Below are 20000 nucleotides of genomic sequence, written 5' to 3'. Positions count from 1 at the left end.
GGTAGTACATAGACAAATTGAACGAAATGACATAGGAATTAATGCCTTAATTTGGGTGCGTAATTTGTCGCAATAATTTGTTGCCGAAGGATTTTAATAGATATGCGCGGAGCGGAATGTATATGGCCTTTCTGATTCCTTATTGAAAACATTTAATAGATCCCTTGACTTTGGAGATGACAAGAAAATATCCGGCGCATAATTTACGTGATTTGTAAATCGCGGGGCGATTGTTTTACATTTTTACAAATCACGGATTCACACGCTCGCATATTTTGTGTTATATGCTATTCCTTCTGATGCAGGTGTCGATCGTATGTGCGGTCAAAAACGGGAGTTTTTTGCGTTAATTACGAGGGGCATTATGCGAAAAAGCGCTGTATGTCAGCAAGGACTTGTTAGTTTGCTTTGAAACTTTCCGACTATTTTGACTACATACTACATGTACTACGGGTAGTAGCATAGACAAATTGAACAAAATGACATGGGAATTAATGCCTTAATTCGGGTGCGTAATTTGTCGCAATAATTTGTTGGTGAAGTTTGTTTAATTCAACTGGTAAAAGTAGCACAAATGGTAAACATTATTTAGTGTGTGTTATTCATGTGTTATTTTTGTAAAAGAGTAATTCATTCAGTGTTCACAACAGGTGTTTTAAAAATGTGTTTAAAAGTGGAACACTCCTGTTTACAGTATATACAACAACTTATTCGGAACGATAACCTCGATAAGATCAAACGAATTATGTATTGTTTGCTTGTCATGTGGGTAATACTTACACGTAACAAACAACAAACAAACCACAAGGTAGTCCACATCGTATGGCCCAGAGAGGTAATAAAAGCTCGGAAAAAATCAGACACTCAGCGAGCTACTTCTGTTCTCCGACAGGGCCTATTTCTCCCACATGAAAGTTAGCTGCAACAGAGTCGCGCTACCCCAAAGTCAAGGAATATATTAGATTTTTCTCTCTCATTACTTTATTGTCCCATCCCAAGGTAGTCCACATCTTATGGCCCAGAGAGGTAATAAAATCTCGGGGAAAAAATCAGACAGTCAGCGAGCTACTTCTGTTCCCTGACATATGGCCCATCATGGCCTATTGCCTATTTTCGCGGATAGGTGTGATATTGTGAGAGACGGACTGAATGACACTTGACTTAAAGTGTGAAGCGACTAGAACACCAAAAGCGTTTCTGCTTCAAGACAGGCCTTCGCACTTGGGCTGTGTCTGTGACGAGCTGGAAACAGAAGTTAAATCAAAGCGTGAAATGTGTTCGATGTATTTTTGATTTCTTCAACATTAATTTTGTTTAAATTGCAGTTTCGGTATAAGCGTGGTCCCTCTTATATACTGATAATGGTAATAGTAATCATAAAAAAAATAAAACAATAATAAAGTTTTTTTATGTATTGCAAATCCTGACATGGTTCTGGGCGTTTCACAAAATTAATGTGTTAACAAAATTACAAAGCAATGTACATAATGAACATTTTAAAACAAAACCATTTTCTCCCTATAAAAATCACCAACAACTAGACTAAGTACTGTGGCATCAGCATTAACAGGGAAAACAAATCTGAAAATTATTAAAAGCACAATCACCTACAAGATGCACATTATAATACATTATTTATCCAGAATCTATCATAATATTGATTGTTTGTTATTATGTGTTTGCGGCTGCCAGTTTCGGTCAAACTAACGTTCACAACCTGTCTTTCACAACCTTTAAACTCATGTTTGTTTTGAATTTATTTTTTTTAATGACATTGTACTATCTCTACATCACCAATAAATAAAATTCATACACTACCATCTCGTTATACCGACTGCTAAACGTACCAGGCGGGCGGGACGGCTCTGAGTTAGCCGAATGCAATCACGTTGTCTTCTGCGCTTGAGCGCACCCCATACACACCTCTTGACATACTCTTGAAAGCGATAAGACACCACCCGAGTAACCAACGGCGTCTAACAACTCGTTTCAAACTGTCGTTAAAGACAGGTCCAACTACACTTACTTGTAAGATGTTACATTATGGAGGTCAAAATGGCCAATTTTCTGTAGTTTTCGGGGGAGAAATCTATCCTGTTACTGTATTAAAAAAGAAGCTTAAATTTGTCGGCACATTATTTTATTTTAGTACCAGTTCAGTGCCTCATATGGCTTTTTGACCAATCAGGACGGATTCTAGGTGACCCTCTAAATGTTATAACGTTCAAGCAGGGACCCTTTTTGTTTATCAAGCAAAACATTGACAAGACAAAGTACAAATTTAAATCAACAATACCAGCGTGATTTATTCTAAAGAATGACACTTCAAATGCTGCGAGATAATACTCTCTTTATCTAAACAAAAAAATACAGAAAAGCTAGTTTTGTCGGTGGGTGCTTCACGGAACAGCAAAGCACCGCCCATCCTCTGAGTGTGCAATGCCGACCCGCTCACTTGGAATCTAAATGATCAAAGTTCGAAAAAATCTAGTGAAATTGCGTCACTCGCTTTACGTCAAATGTATCTTTACAGCATTTCCCATCCGTCTGGAGTCGGTTCTAAATCTCTCTCTCTCTCTCTCTCTCTCTCTCTCTCTCTCTCTCTCTCTCTCTCTCTCTCTCTCTCTCTCTCTCTCTCTCTCTCTCTCTCCTCTCTCTCTCTCTCTCCCCCTCTCTCTCTCTCTCTCTCTCCCCCTCTCTCTCTTTCTCTCTCTCCTCTCTCTCTCACTATTCTCTTTCTTTCTCTCTTTCTATCATCATCATCATCATCATCATCATCATCATCATCATCATCATCATCATCATCATCATCATCATCATCATCATCATCATCAAAGGGGGCACGGTAGCTCCGTTGGTAAAGCACTAGACTTGTGTTCGTAAGGTTGCAGGTTCGAATTCGGGCTGGGACAGACACGGGTAAACTTTTATGTGAAAACCCAGAAACAGAAGCCATATCCCACCCCCGTGTTACCACAATGGCACGTAAAAGACCTCGGTCATTCTGCCATAAATGCAGATGGCGGATACTATCTAAACGCGCATACACTTGTGTATCTCATCACTTGAGGGCGTAAAACTCGAATTATCATATAACCCAGATCCACAGGAGCTTGTATCAAATCGCCGGTCGATCATTATCTACAGTCCACTACTACGACATACTACTACTATACATACTACAATGTAGTATGTTTAGTAGTAGTATGTCGTAGTAGTGGACTGTAGATAATGATCGACCGGCGATTTGATACAAGCTCCTGTGCCCAGATCTGGTCCCTGAGAGATTAAATATTTAGCCTGTCGGACATGAAGCATTTTCTCTTTTTTCTTTCATCATCATCATCGTCGTCATCATCAAGTAGGGGAAAGGCTCCTAATATGGACCGGCTCCTAATATGGACCACCTCATATTCTGACAAACTAACGGCGCTAGAGCGCTCAAAGCAATTTCATTCGCTTTATTGACCCTCTCTGGATAAGTTGCACATGTCAAAACAGTTGCAGAAACACAAACCTCAAAACCGTTTGGCTTTTTCGCTTTTTTCACTTTTGGCAGCGTTCACTCTAAATTTGCCGCCTAAAACGGACTCGTTTCTGTCCACAGCCAAAGCTTTTATAACACAAAAATGGCTATATATGACAGCTAAGACAGTATGTGTTACATTTTAACAGTGTGTACCCCGAGTTTCTACTGCAAACAAAAAAATAATAGCAAAACCTCAAAGTCCAACAAATCGAATAAAATAAAGCAACTTTAATTAATTCATTAAGAAGCTTGCTTAAAATAACCTATAACTAGCCCTCGAAATTTCAAAAAAATTATAACAAATAGTCTTTTTTGGGGGGGAGTTGATAATTATCACATCTCTCTGTGAATCTCTGACGGAAACATGCTTTTCAGATGTAAAACAAAACATTCTGGTGAATTTCAACAAAGCAATACAATTTATTTTATGTAGCTACTGGATGTAGATTGAGCTTGGACTATGTTATTTGAACATCGCAACAACAGCAAAAGCTCACTGCTGACATGCTTGACTGAGCATTAATCTCGAAAGAGCCTGTTAACCCGTGATTTGTAAAAACATTTTACAAATCACGTCGAACCTAAAACCGCGATTTGTAAAAATGTAAAAATGAAAAATATAGCGTATTCCACAAAGAGAGGTACAGAAAAGCGTGCTATCGTTCTCAGCGCAATTACTACCCCGCTCTTCTTGTCAATTTCACTGCCTTTGCCGTGAGCGGTGGACTGACGATGTTACGAGTATACGGTCTTGCTGCGTTGCATATCAGAGGCGGCACAAATGAATTTCCGAAGAAAAGGCAAGTTTCGCGGTGTGGCTTTGACATAATTTCTTTAGTAGTAATTCCTCAGTAATTCAGTCATATAAAATATTTTGTTTATTACACAGACACCGTTTTTGGTGAAAACTGATGCAAAAAAGAGGAAAACGATTGAACAGTTAGTCTCACTGCTAAGAACGGCTGGGAGAGTCACAAACGGATCACTGATGCTCACAAACTGAATCTATTTGAGTAATCAGCGGCGTCAAATTATGTCAAATGCTCGTCATAAATCACTTTGAAAATGATCACTTCATTGCAAGAGGGTGATGGTGACAAAATTACACCGCTCAATGATTCTTAAGAATCAAGGTTCCTAAAAATGAACCCAAAAGACGTTTTTGAGCCAAACTCTTTCGCGCCGTTCAGCCGGTCTGGCCTGAGTCAAGTTGGTTATTAGTGTCAGTGCTTTTGAAACACACACGGTCATAATCGTGTTCATCAGCATCAGCATGATGATCATCATGATGATGATGATGATGATCATCATCATCATCATCATCATCATCGTCAGTCATCACCCGGTTATCATCATCATCATCGTCGTCGTCATCATCATCATCATCATCATCATCATCATCATCATCATCATCATCATCATCATCATCATCATCATCATCATCATCATCGTCGCCGTCGTCGTCGTCGTCGTCATTGTCGTTACTGATGTCCCAGTATCACCAACATCGTGCTCCGCAATCATGTCTCTGCCTTTCGCTGTTCGTTGCTGTTTTAGGTCACTGCGTACAAGAACTTGAATGCCTTGGGCATTGCGCACGAAATGAATATTTTGCTGAATGTAAGATCATGGGGGACACAATAAACCCCCTGTGACGTGCATCGGCGTCTGCATTATTCAACGCCAACGTCATCCCCATGTGACACAGCACGAGGTTAATCCCACGAGCATCTTGATCACTGCTTTCAATTATTCGGCTAAAAATTCAGCATCTCGTTAACCTTAATTTGTAGTTTAAACATTTTAATGATTGCAAGATAATTAATTTTGCTTGAAGCGCCTTGATTACCATTTTAACGCGCTGAGATTGAATCCAAGATAACACAACTCTGATGCACATCGACGTAAGGTGAGGTTGCTTACGAGAGCTGACAGGTAATCATAGTGACAATGGATAATTACATGTATGTTTTAAAACGAACACTCCTCATGACATACCTCAACACTGTGATTATTAGAGTTGTTGTACGCCCTCACGGTGAAAACATTCGGGGCATGTTCCCGGGTGTTACCCCCACTTTAGATGAAATACGCAAGCCGGTGTATGCGTGTTTAGATGTCGTCAGCCACCTGCATTAACGTCAGAATGACCGAGGTCTTTTGCGTGCCACTGTGGTGACACCGGGGTGGGACATGGATACCAACCGTCTCTGAGTCAGCACATAAAGTTGACCCGTGTTCGTCCCGGCCGGGATTCGAACCCGTGACGCTTGGATCACATGTCCAGTACTCTACCACCTGAACTGACTCGCCCCCACCCCCTCTCCCCCTCAACACTGTAGCGAACCCGTCGTAAAAAAGGCAGATGTGTTTGGGTGCAGATATTTGTCGTGAGGCTGTTAATCTTCAAATCAATTACAGGACAAAAAGGGACATTCGTTCCCCTACCCTATGCAACACTAGATTGATAAAAATAATAAGGCAGTGTCGATACAGTGAAATGGAAAACACAGACAATCAAATTCACAAAAGCAACTGCAGTTCCCCTTGTTACATTTTCGACCACAATTCTGAACAGAAACAATCACAGAGCGGGGAAAAGATTGCCATTATTTTATAACCGGTGTTGGAAAGTGAAATATAAGTCTCCAGTTAGTCTCATTCGTTTCTTGTCAACTCTTTGACTTTTGTGTCAGTGTATTCACAACGTTGCACTGATTTGCAAGAGTGAGAGTTCTTGATTTTTATGAACAGATACATTGAACAACTTCTGGGGGTAAATTTTGTGATTAAGTCAAGATTAAGCGAGAATTACGACTGTTGTCCGCCGTTTTTAACGACTCCATAGAAGTTTGCTTTTCCAAAAGTACAATGGCCTCAAAAAAGGCAATTACGTGCTGTTTCACTGCCACTATACCTTTTCAAATTTCCAATAATTGGGAGCACATCTAGTCTAAGAGAGAGAGAGAGAGAGAGAGAGAGAGAGAGAGAGAGAGAGAGAGAGAGAGAGAGAGAGAGAGAGAGAGAGAGAGAGAGAGGGAGAGAGGAGATTCTTCAGTTCTAGTTTCTTTCTCAGGCTTTTTGTTGCCGACCAAGCAGAGAGGAAGCAACTGTGTCAGTGTTACCCGTGAGTCTCACAGATTGACTAAATGTTTTAATCACGCTTTATGCGACTTGTTTATTATTATTATTATTATAATTATTATTATTATTATTATTATTATTATTATTATTATTATTATTATTATTATTATTATTATTACCGTAAAATCCCTAGCATAAGCCCACCCCCCCTGTGCACAGATTTAGGGCAAAATTGGGGGGTGGGCGTTTGCTAGGGATAGACCCCTTTGCACAAAGTAAGTTTTGTGCTCAACCGTGTAATTGAGTGAATACAAACCCCGAAAGCATGTAAGTTAGGTCGTGTGAGTAGAAGTGAAGGAAAAAAGAAAGAAAACGGACTTTGAGGCAAAGAAGGCCAACCATGAGAGAGAGAGAGAGAGAGAGAGAGAGAGAGAGAGAGAGAGAGAGAGAGAGAGAGAGAGAGAGAGAGAGAGAGAGAGAGAGAGAGAGAGAGAGAGAGAGAGAAAAGGACTGGCTCTTCTGAAAACAACCCGAGCATTGTCATTCATATAAGTTTATAAAGTAAAAAGAAAATCGCCAGACCTTTGCAAGGACAAACAATAACAACACAATTCCGGGAAAAAGAAACTTGATGAAATGTCGAAATGTCAACACCAATGAAGCCCTTTCTTTCTGTACAGGGAAGAAATTACACGATCGTCTTTGGAAATGAAACGTTAACTGAACTTGGATTTTGTCTTCAAAAAGCCCAATCTTTCTGAGAAAGAAAAACCCACAAACTTTGGAAAAAAAAAGAGAAGAGAAACTCGAAAAAACATGAACGATGGGTGGGAGTGAGGAGAGGGGACAAAGAATAAGAAAAAAGGAAAGAAACACGAAAAGGTAAAGAAGGGGAAAAAGATGACTTTTAGAACAGTCTGCACAAATCCTAGTGAAAGTGAGCCTATAGTCTCTTTGAAAAAAAAGCAGGGTGGGCGTTTGCTAGGTAGTTACCCCTGTGCACAACTTTTGGCCCAAAGTGGGGGGTGGGCGTTTGCTAGATGGTGGGCTTATATACGGTATTATTATTATTATTATTATCCCATTTGGCCGCCATGCCGTTTCACCGCATTCCATTTCGCCCCCATCCCATTGTCGCGACATTTCACAAGCCAAGCGTCATTTTACTACCGTGTCATAACAATAGCGCTACATCCCATTTTGACACCATCCCATTTGGCCGCCATCCCATTTTTTATTTATTCTTCTCACTATACTACTATACTGCGTTATTCAACTAGGAAGACATTCCGTTTACGCCAAATCCCATTTTTGCCACAATCCAAAATGTCGCGAAATAGGGATGGCGGCGAAATGGGATGACGGCAAAACGGCATGGCGACAAAATGGAATGTGGCGCTAGTGGTACGGTATGACACGGTGGTAAACTGACACTTGGCCTGTGAATTGTCGCAAAAATGGGATGGGGGCAAAATGGGATAACGGCAACACGGGATTGCGCCAAAATGGGACGTGGAGCTAAAGGTACATGACATGGTGGTGAAATGACACTTGGCCTGTAAAATGTCGCGAAAATGGGATGGGGGCGAAATAGGCTAACCGGGCGAAACGGGAATGCGCCAAAATGGGATGTGGAGCTAATGGTGCATGATATGGTGGTAAAATGACACTTGGGCTGAGAAATGTCGCCAAAATGGGATGGGGGCAAATTGGGATAACGGCGAAATGGGACTAATAGATCCCTTGACTTTGGGGTAGTGCGACTCTGTCACATCTAGCTTTCCACTGAGAGGAAGCGACCGGAATTTCCCAACGATGGGACATCCTAGTAATGAAAAAAAAAATCTTAAAATTAACAGAGTCGCGCTACCCCTAAAGTCAAGGGATTTCGTTTTTGTCCCTGGACTTTGGAGATGACAAGAAAATATCGGGCACAAAAACGTGATTTACAAATCACGGGTTAACAGAGCCATTTTCAGGAATTTGTATTCGAGTTTTATTCGCTGTGAGCTGCCGGTAACAATTAGGTGTAATGTGAAGCTTTCATTACTCTTAATGTCTGCTAATTTCAAAATGTGTCTGATCCATTCAGAACACAACAGGCAATGTTTATCAGTGATATCACTGTCCATCATTTATCTCACCCTCTTCACCACCACCACCCTCCATCTACCAACACCCCCTCCCCCTTCTTCAACAGAAATAACACAACCTATGGTAGGCTACTTTGTGCGTGTGTTAGTGTGTCCGAGAGAGATAGACAAGAAATATCAAGCATCTCCACTATCTTGGTAGTATTATGACATTTATTAAAATCAAAAGTAACAAGAAAGCACCTACGCGGTTCATACTTCGCAATAGAAACTAAATTACGATGAATGCAGTTACTGAAAAGTCATTTGAAGTCACATGATAAAAATCACAAATGGTTTAGTTGAGCAGACCACAAAGTGCAGAGCTAAAATCTGTGTATAAATCTGTGTAAAAATCAAGTCCGTTTGTCCACAGGGATGCTAGGAAGCAGTCAAATGGGGTCGCTCAATCTGCTCAAATCCAGTCAAATGGGGTCGCACGGGCCGACAAATGGGGACGTCCCCATGTCTCGGAAGCGTCCCCATTTGACTGCCCTCCAGTGACAATCGTCCCCATTTGTCGGTAAAACCACCTACACACACACACACACACACACACACACACACACACACACACACACACACACATATATATAATACGTATGCTCCTGCATTCACATTGCATGTTTGAAAATAGGACAAAAAACAATAATATATAGCCATACTTATAACAATGACAGCAAAATCAAAGTTATAACAACAATGGCCGCTAAATAATAATGCTCATTATCAAACACTGAACAGCCTATGACCATCGATCCATCCATTCACCCACCTTGGAATTGATACCATTGGTATCATTCAACATTATCACAAGAAAAGGATAAAACAATAACACACAGGCACGTACACACAGACACGAACACATAAACAGGCATGCAAATACACGCCAACACACACACACAACCAAACACATACACGCACACACACACACACAGGCACGCACACATACAAAAACGCACACACACACACACTGAACCACTTACACACACACACACACACGCACACACATCCATCATTATAGAGGCCTTTAAATGTTATTGATCGAGATAACACATGTTGAGTTACGACTGGTGGCATAGGGGGATATTCATAAAGCACAATCAATTGTCTTAATTGACATTCACACATATGCATTGACACTTGTGGACAGAGAAAGATCAATTCACAAAGAAGCAAGTGCACACGTTTGCTTGTAATACACTCTTTGCCTGTTATTTTGCACATATGGGTTTAGGTGTTGTCTTCTTCTATACATTTGCATGTACAAGCGTGTATGCACACACACACACAATCACACGCACACACACAAGGCTCACACACACACACACACACACACACGTACATACATATACAACACCCACACACACACACACACACACACACACACTGACACACACACACTGACACACACACACACACATACGTGGAATTCCCTGTCAGCACACTCGTTAATACAGTTAATACATTATTATTGCACAGACGTTTCAAAGTCACTTGTTCCTATACCTGTCTCTACACAAATCCCCATTCTTCTTCCAGATGTTTCAGGAAGACTTAAGTCTGAACACTGAAAGTCGACCATCTCCGTTGAGTTCCATTACATCACGGAAAATAAAGCAGAAAGAGCTTTAAGGCACGGTTCCTCTTCTTTTTCGTTTATGGGCTGAAACTCCCACGTACACTCTTGTTTGTTTGGGGTTTTGCACGAGTGGGGGCCGGGTATTCTACACTTGCTCTACGGGCTTTTTAGGAGGAGCCTCAATGTTGATCTCCAGGCCAGGCGTGGTGGCGGGGAAGGAACTGTAGAGGTAGACGGCCAGTATCACCAGGGTCGTGCCCACCACAAACTCCATCGTCACCTGCACAGACAACACACTCGATAAGGATTCGATTTCATAAAATCCTGTCTCAATTGACACTCACACATATGCATTGACACTTGTGGACAGAGAAAGATCAATTCATAATGAAGCAAGTGCACACGTTTGCTTGTAATACACTCTTTGCCTGTTATTTTGCACATATGGGTTTAGGTGTTGTCTTGGAAATTCGGGCTGCTTTCTCACGTGGGAAAGCGAGCTTGCCAATACAGTATGGCGCTACCCAGTTGTTTGTTCCTGTATGCGTGTATTTGTGGTAAGGTGCAAAGGAGAGACAGAAGTAACACATAAATCAATGACAAGCAGTCAATGAACACACAAACAAGGGATTGGAAGTTACTGCTCATGGCCACGTACGTACTGAGTGACATTTATTAATTCTAGTATTTAGGTTTCCTTTGTGATTATCATTTTCTCTTATCATCTATATGTACATTTATAAAATGGAAGTAAGACAATGTGAATGTATCTCCTTGTGAATTTGATGAAAGCTTTATAAGAGATCAGGCAAAGGTTACCATGAGTTAACTTGGTACTTTTGGTGGCTGACTCGCCATTACACAGGCGCTTGGCTACTCATGGGAGACAAGTTATAATCAGCATGAGAAAGATATATCAGTCTGCAATCTACTGGAACACAAAACAAAGCTTGGATGTCAGATACCAACGAGACATCAAACACCAAAGCAAAGTTCTAAAAGATGAGCGAAGACAAGCTTTGATAGCATCGAACAGGGATGCCAGTCTGTTGGCGTCGACAGTCGGGCGAAACGCCAAATCTTATTTCACCTGTGCAGCCCCAAAATGTCTCCAAGCCCTGAAATTTTGCTGTGAACTTGGGTTCTTAATCCTCTACCACCCTCCACCTCATAACGAAAGGTGAATGCACTTACCTGAAAATCAAAGACGGAACGAATCATCTCCCCCCTCCACCTCATAACAACAGGTGAATGAACTCACCTGGAAATCAAAGATGTAGATGGAGGCGATACAAGACAGGAGGATGGAGCCCGCTGTGGAAAACCCCTTGAGGATGTTGTCGGCATACTTGATGACGGTGGCCACCAGCAGACCGCCCAGCGACTGCAGCAACACCACGGACCACACCAGCTCGTCGTAGCCGAAGAAGAAGCCCTGGGGCACGCAAACACGGTAGGAGTTATAGTTGTATTGTGTAAGCGCATTGCCACCTTTTTGTGTATTTTGTTCCCATCAACTTTGGAACGGTGACCACTGATCAAGTCAAGTCAAGTCAAGCTATGTGGTGGTCGTTAGCAAAATGGCACCAGCACACACATAATCATGTACCGCATTGCTAAATGAACAACATACATTGAGATTTGGAGGGGAGTGGACCAGCAACACACAAGCACTAATGAAGGCAATCAAAACACTGCATAAGCCATTGCATCTTAATTGATAGCACTTCAGCATATGCATTCGAAATACATCTGACGGTATTTCATGCCTAAAATCACACATTTTGCAGCTTAGCCTATGTCCTGTCTTGTGTATTCGAACCTTTAATTTGGTCATGCTTCTTTGTGCCAACAATATCAAATAGCAGGTAAGGTCATGTATTTTTGCTGAACAGTAAATCTTCATTTGAGCATTGGTGAAGATACCACAGTATGGAATACTCGTGAAGGCCAAACAAATTCAATGAAATAGTGTATTTTTTCTTGCAACAGTACCTTAAAGTTAGTGTGAAATGATAAAGAAACACTGTGTGTGTGGAGGTGCGGTAAATCCGGTACTAAGCGATTTTTAAGCCTGTCCTTAACTGGGCGAAGAGGACTACGCGAAATATACTTCGCGAAGCTGATCGCACGAAACTTTAGCACTGAGTTTCCAGTAAAGTAACTTCGCAAAGTCTTTGCTAAGTTGACTTCGTGCTCAATTAAAGACAGGCTTTAAGCCCAGATTTGCAGGACTAATAGTGCAGAGTTTGGTGACCATCAGTTCATACCTGATCGCGAATCTTGGACCCATCGTTGATCCAGACAGCCATGGCGCCCAGGATGGTGCCGGACAGCCCCAGCTGGATGTTCCTCATCCACACGCTCTGCTTGCCGCCCTTCAGCAGCATCTCGAAGAAGACGTTGGCGAACCCCGACAGGCAGCAGCACGCGATCACCGCCGCCAGGCCCCGCACCGGGCTCTGTGCTGAGGGACTGCTGTCTGCCTTGCTCGACCCGCTGGTTGACTGCACCTGTTGGGGAACATCAGAAGTATGCAGTCACATTAATCAGTGAACAGAAAGAGATGTTGTTGTGGCTCGGAGCCTCTGTGCTTTAATTAGACTGCTGCCTGGCTTGGTGGATCCGCTCGTTGACTGTACCTGCGGCACAACTGCAGTCATCTAGTGGCATTTCACAATCATTGTCAAGGGGTTCTGTGCTGAGGGACCGCTGCCTGCCGTGATGGACCCCCTCGTCGACTGCACCAGTGGAATAAGGCCAAGAATTTTTTTAATTTTTTTTTAAACTTCATATTTTTCCTTCCTGGACCAATCAAATTTTGTTTCTCCAAAGAGCAAAACTCGATTTTGCAGTCCACAGCTTGCGCGATTTTTTTGGCCAAGAAGAAGCCACACGTACGCGTCTGCGTAAATGAAAAACAAACTTCAATGGAAAGAACGACACACAAAACACACCAATAAAATGACCTTCGGACCCTAATATTTTGTGGGGTCTTGTCATCGGAAAGAAACATAATAGTTTTTGACCTAGCAGCAGACATATCTACTGACATGTCACAATCAGTGTCAATGGACTCTGTGTTGAGGGGCTGTTGCCTGCCTTGCTGGACCCGCTTGTTGACTGCCCCTGTAGGGAAACATCAGAAGCATGCAGTTATCTAGTGACATTTCAGAATCAATGTCAAGGGGCTCTGTGTTGACGGACTGCTGCCTGCCTTCCTGGACCCGCTGGTTGACTGGACCTGTGGCCAAGAAAAAAAGTTTTCCGATTTTCCGACCGACCCTTTGTTTTCCTCTTGACCCTAGAACTACTTTGAAATCATTAAAGAGAACAAAACTCGATTTTGCAGATTTTGTAAGAAAAGTTACTCTCTGGTGAACATACTGAAACACGTATGGCGAAATGTCATAATAAGCTGAAAGGATCTGAACCTCGGGACTAAATCGGAGGCAAGTAAAGTTCTATATATTGGAATAATCAGATTTATCTTTGTGTGCTTGTAGAGAAAGACTGCAACGACATGTAGGCATGCCAATGTCGGCTCGCGTGGAGCGTATACAAGAAGCTCCGGTAAAGAATAGGCAAACTGCCTGAAATTCGCAAACTTAAAAAAATATGTGTAAACACCTTAAGGGTTTCTATATTCAGAATGGTGCTTTTGCACATTGGAGCACCCTTACACTGTACTACCGCTTGCTCTGGCAGACTGATCCGATGGTTGATTGTATATGCAAGACCCCATAGCATAACTATGCATTGAAATTTTTTTTATCGGCGTAAAAGGTTGAATTGAAAAACTCATATCCACACCCAAATCCTCCTCCACCCCCTCCTACCACCAAACTCATGACCACCCATCCATGCATCCCCCCCATCTATACCCACTAAAAGAAAGCACTGACCTGAATAATGGACACGCCGATGAAGAGAAGCAGAAGCGCCATCCACTGAGGACGACTCAGGCGTTTCTTGAGCAGCACGACGGAGAACACCGCTGTTGTCAGGATCTTCAGCTGGTAGGTCACCTAAAACAACCAGAAAACAGTTGATATGACTGTATACAAAGCCGGGTTTTCTCGCCCCACATGGCCCGAATGACTTTACCGCGAGGGCGTACAATTCAACACATGAACGAGTGCTTACCAAATTGAAGTTTGTGTAAAATTCCTTGATTGCAGTTTACTTAAACTCTCTCAAACACATGATACATTTTTCATAGCCTCTGTTTATATGATGAAAAAATAAAGAACATACGAGCTTCAGGGCTGGACCTATGTGTGTAAGAGGAAGGGGCTTCCAAAGTGAGCCAGGGGTACAGGAGCCAGCCAAGCAAAGTGGATGCAGTTGACATTTATTTAGCATTTTAAATATTTTTTCCCGGTTTCTTCATGAGAAAAAAAGTATATGTATGTATTTAAGTAAAGGGGGTGGGGGGGGGGGCTTCCGGCTTCCTTTATACCGAAAACTCAGTGCTGAAGCTTCGTGCGGCCAGCTTCGCGACGTATACTTCGCCTAGTCGACTTCGACCAGTTTAGGACAGGCTTTAATTGAGTGGTCTTCGCGAAGACTTGTTACCGAAAACTCAGCGCCAAAGCTTCGTTCAGCGAGCTTCATAAAGTAGACTTGGCGAGTCAATACCAGACTCAACCCCGCCATTCACCTGAAAAGTTGCAGCATCCAAATTAGACACGGCGACGTAAACGAGGTTGTTCTGTATGACGAAGAGCAGCGAGGGGATGCACACTTTGAGGAAGTCCCAAGGTCTGCACAGCAACTCCTTGTAAATGTGATGCGCCCACAGGCTGACGCTCCGCTCTTGGACGAGAATGATGAAAATGCAGGTGCACGTCTTGACCACTTCGGCCAGCAGAACGGCCGTAGAGCTGGTGAAGAGGGGCCCCGGTCTGGTCCGAGCCCAGCGCATGGTCAGTATGAGGACAGCGTACTGCGGGGTCAGTAGTAACAGGCTGACCACCTTCATTACCCGCGGGGATGCTGAAATTGAGGTGTGAGGTGGTGATGATTTAAAGCTGAGGTGTGTTGTATGAAATGAATAAGTTAACGATATCTGTTGGTGGTGGTTGTGGTACTGGTGATGATGCGCACGCGCACGCACGCACGCACACACACACACACACACACACACACACACACACACACACACACACACTCACACATACACACACAGGCACAGACATACACACACACACATACACACACAAACAGGAGTCTCTCTCTCTCTCTCTCTCTTTCTCTTTCTCTCACTCTCTCTCTCTCTTTCTCTTTCTCTCACTCTCTCTCTCCACAGTGTGGAATTCTCTTCCGGAATTTGTGAGAGTCCCAATGAGTCTCAATACTTTCAAAAAACATCTTTCATTATATTTAATGTTAAATTACGAAAAATCACAGTGATGGAAGACTTCGTTTAGTTTTATTTTCATTTGTCCAAAGCATCAGTGTTCATTGTATCCACACAAAAACACTCAAAGTTTTAATAACACATTTACTCATGCATGTGTATTCAGCATTGTGTTCACTATGTTACATATACGACGCTTAATATTTGTGTATAATATGTAATGTGTAAATTTTCATATGTTGTTGTTTTTCTCTACCTTTTTTTCTACGTGAATGTCCGTGTAAATATGTGATTAGATTAGTCCCCTCTCTGGGCGAGGGCTGGTTGAAAAAAAGCTCGTTGTATTGCTTATGCCACAACCATCGAAAAATAAAATTTGATTTGATTTGATTTGATTTGATTTGATTTGTCTCTGTCTGTCTGTCTGTCTGTCTGTCTGTCTGTCTGTCTGTCTGTCTGTCTCACTCTCTCTCTCTCTTTCTCTCTCTCTCTCGTCTGTCTGTCTGTCTGTCTGTCTGTCTGTCTCACACACACTCTCTCTCTCTCTCTCTCTCTCTCTCTCTCTCTCTCTCTCTCTCTCTCTCTCTCTCTCTCTCTCTCTCTCTCTCTCTCTCTCTCTCTATGTACCTCCAGTCGTGTTGGCACGACGAGCACGTATCTCTGACGCTCTCCCCGCCTCCATCTTATCCAGACCGTCGTCCAATCGAGCCGTCATGGTTATGACGTCACTGCGTGCGCCGCGTCACCTATGTGTGTGCACGTTGTCACCAGTTTCCGCAGATCCGGAAATACTCAAGTAGTGGGCTGTAAAAATTCGATATGCAATAAATGTCTTCACATGTGTACTTTTTTTTTTTTTTTAGGTGTAGCCTACATGCTGTACATCATTAGTTTTCATTAAAACAAAAAGTTGGATATAGAGCACAATTGCAGATCATACAAAAGCACAATCATGTCATAGGATCGTATTTTTCATCGATCGACGTCCTTTTATCATAAACAAGATTGTGCGCCGTTTGGTATGCTCGATGTTACTGGCTTTTGATATTCCTGTGAGCGTCAGTAATACGTGTGTGTGTGAGTGTGTCCGTGTGTGTGTGTGAGACGTGTGTATGTGTTTGCGGGCGCGCGCGTGTGTGTTTGTGTGTCCGTGAGTGGGTGTGTGAGAAGTGTGTAAGAAGTGGGTGTTTGTGTGTGTGTTTGTGCGGGCGTGTGTGTGTGTGTGAGAAGTGTGTGCGTGCGTTTGTGCGTGCGTGTTTGTCAGTGTGTGTGTGTGTGTGTGTGCACGGTGTGTGTGTGTCCGTGTGTGTGTTTGTGTGTGTGTGTGTTTGTGTGTGTGTGTGTGTGTGTTTGTGTGTGTGTGTGTGTGTATGAGCGCGTACCGTGTACAAAGGCCAGGATAGATATACCTGGTTTAAATATGTCAAAGGAGTTAAGGTAGGTTAGGAGTTTATTTATAAAGTCTCACTTATTTGTGCAGTTGTGTTAACAACAGTTGTAAATATATATCCGTGCAGAGGCAAACAAATGACAGCAATCTGCTGTACAGTCACACACCACTAAGCCTTCTTTTGTTTTTCGTTTTAGATTTAGCCTCTCACTGCGTGCACATTGTGCTGACGTATGTTTGTTCACAACACGTGTTAATACATTGATCCATGGAAAACAAAACGAATAGGTACAAACCTTCGTTGAGACACTCATCACAAAACCTTTTCTATCTGTCTCTCTGTCTCTGTCTCTATCTCGAGCTCTCTCTGTCTCTTTCTCCCTGTCTGTCTGTCTGTCTCTGTCTCTGTCTCTTTCTCTCTCTGTCTCTGTCTCTCTCTCTCTCTCTCTCGCTCTCTCTCTCTCTCTCTCTCTCTCTCTCTCTCTCTCATTCTACGTCTGATTATAAAAAAAATAAAGATTCTTCCTATCAAATTAAGATTTACCTATAACAAAGCTGCATTGATGCATAGAATTATGTCAGGGAATGCACCTACACTTATTGCCTCAAATTTCAAACTGAATAAGTCAAGAAAACTAAACAAATTAATTACCACAAACCCTAGAATTGACCTGTACAAGTCAAGTCTTTCTTATTCTGGCGCCCAATTGTGGAACTCCATTCCTGATATAATTAAAATGCAAGTCAGTGAAACATCATTCAAGGAACTCTAGGCCTACATGCTGTTTCTCTTGCAAACAAGTAAATAATTCTGTGATAATATTTCATCTTTGCTTGATATTCATAATGCATTTTGAAATGTCTTTTTAATTGTTTGACATGTTAATTATGTAAATTGTACTGAATCTAACTTAACTTCTATTTCTTCTTGTTATTAATCGAGTTACCCTGAATGGGCGAGGACCGGATGAAAAAAAGCATGTCGATAAATTTAAAAAAAAAGTTCTCTCTCTCTCTCTCTCTCTCTCTCTCTCTCTCTCTCTCTCTCTCTCTCTCTCTCTCTCTCTCTCTCTCTCTCTCTCTTCCCTGTTTGTTTGAGCTTTAGTTATTGTTTCTGTGATTACATAACTTGCTGTTCCCTGAAAGTTAAGTATCAACCACTGCAACGACCCCCTCTTTCTCCAAGACCACAAACGTCTTTCAAGAACTGAGCTTGAAAGAACTGAGCTTGAAAGAACTGAGCTTGAACTGAGCCTGAAAGAACTGAGCCTGAAAGAACTGAGCCTGAAAGAACTGAGCTTGAAAGAACTGAGCCTGAAAGAACTGAGCCTGAAAGAACTGAGCTTGAAAGAACTGAGCTTGAACTGAGCTTGAAAGAACTGAGCTTGAAAGAACTGAGCTTGAAAGAACTGAGCTTGAAAGAACTGAGCCTGAAAGAACTGAGCCTGAAAGAACTTAGCCTGAAAGAACTGAGCCTGAAAGAACTGAGCTTGAAAGAACTGAGCTTGAAAGAACTGAGCCTGAAAGAACTGAGCTTGAAAGAACTGAGCCTGAAAGAACTGAGCTTGAAAGAACTGAGCTTGAAAGAACTGAGCTTGAAAGAACTGAGCTTGAAAGAACTGAGCCTGAAAGAACTGAGCCTGAAAGAACTGAGCTTGAACTGAGCTTGAAAGAACTGAGCCTGAAAGAACTGAGCTTGAAAGAACTGAGCTTGAAAGAACTGAGCCTGAAAGAACTGAGCTTGAAAGAACTGAGCTTGAAAGAACTGAGCTTGAAAGAACTGAGCTTGAAAGAACTGAGCTTGAAAGAACTGAGCCTGAAAGAACTGAGCTTGAAAGAACTGAGCCTGAAAGTACTGAGCTTGAAAGAACTGAGCTTGAAAGAACTGAGCCTGAAAGAACTGAGCCTGAAAGAACTGAGCTTGAAAGAAGTGAGCTTGAAAGAAGTGGGCAACTGACGATGTAATAGATGTCTTTACGCGTATACTTTTTTTCTCGGGTGTACGCTGTATTTGTTGTCGATCGAATTAATGTCCCCAGAACAACAAAAAAGACAAAAAATCACCTGGAACAGTTTGCACACACTGAATATATTCGTGTTCATGCTTCCTATTCATTAAAAAAAAAATTTAAAACAAAGCTCTACAATCAACATCGTCTTGTATACAGTGATTCACTAAACATCAAACACCTTCTGCTAAAAAATAGAAAAAAATGCAATAAATAATAACCGGAAATGTGTCCATGTTGAAAGCACCGTTTTATGATCTATTTTGGAAGACGGACAACCATTCAGAGATAAGCCAAGATAAGATAACATTTAACATCAATTGTTGTCTATTGTGTATGTTGTTTTTCCACTTTAATAATGATAATACTGAGAGCTTATATAGCGCGAACCACAGTGAACTGTACTCTCCGCGCTTTACATATTAACTATGAATAAAAAACATACTCAAAAACATCAAATACATATACATTCCAACAAAAATAACATAACAATAAACTTACAGCAACACATTCTCCCCTTATGGACAATACCATGCAATAGATGCACAACTCACAATAAATCATGTACAATGAAAAATATAAACTTAAAACACACACACACACACACACACACACACACACACACACACACACACACACACACACACACACACACACACACACACACACACACACACACACACACACACACACACACATTGTGCCACTGTGACACAACACACATCATGTACAGCCATATCTTTCAACAGGGCAGGCAGAGAGTTGTCCATTAGTCAAAGACCGTTAGGTGGACGTTTTGTGTGCTTTGTCTATTATTAAACGTTCCATAATCTAAACATTTCCTGGGTTTTGAAACCTACGATGTGTCAGAAACATGTTTTAATTATAATTTTTCTTGAGAGAAACAAGTAC

The 20000-nt window shown here is 41.9% G+C and overlaps 1 protein-coding gene across 1 annotated transcript in view; it reads right to left on the bottom strand.

Annotated features, from left to right (window-relative positions):
• Nucleotides 1-8905: 8905 nt before the first annotated feature.
• Nucleotides 8906-20000, bottom strand: part of LOC138964249 (UDP-galactose translocator-like) — an 11534-nt gene continuing 439 nt past the window's right edge. The window contains exons 2-7 of the mRNA XM_070336151.1: nucleotides 16317-16493; nucleotides 14991-15325; nucleotides 14233-14355; nucleotides 12598-12840; nucleotides 11589-11762; nucleotides 8906-10607 (exon numbers count right to left, since the gene is read on the bottom strand). Of these exons, the coding sequence (XP_070192252.1) occupies nucleotides 10473-10607; nucleotides 11589-11762; nucleotides 12598-12840; nucleotides 14233-14355; nucleotides 14991-15325; nucleotides 16317-16404 (1098 nt within the window). The 5' untranslated portion in view covers nucleotides 16405-16493 and the 3' untranslated portion in view covers nucleotides 8906-10472. The remainder of the gene's footprint in view (nucleotides 10608-11588; nucleotides 11763-12597; nucleotides 12841-14232; nucleotides 14356-14990; nucleotides 15326-16316; nucleotides 16494-20000) is intronic.

The sequence above is a fragment of the Littorina saxatilis genome, linkage group LG4 (genome assembly GCF_037325665.1).
Source record: "Littorina saxatilis isolate snail1 linkage group LG4, US_GU_Lsax_2.0, whole genome shotgun sequence".
NCBI lineage: Eukaryota > Metazoa > Mollusca > Gastropoda > Littorinimorpha > Littorinidae > Littorina > Littorina saxatilis.
This window is presented reverse-complemented; position numbering and strand designations above follow the sequence as displayed.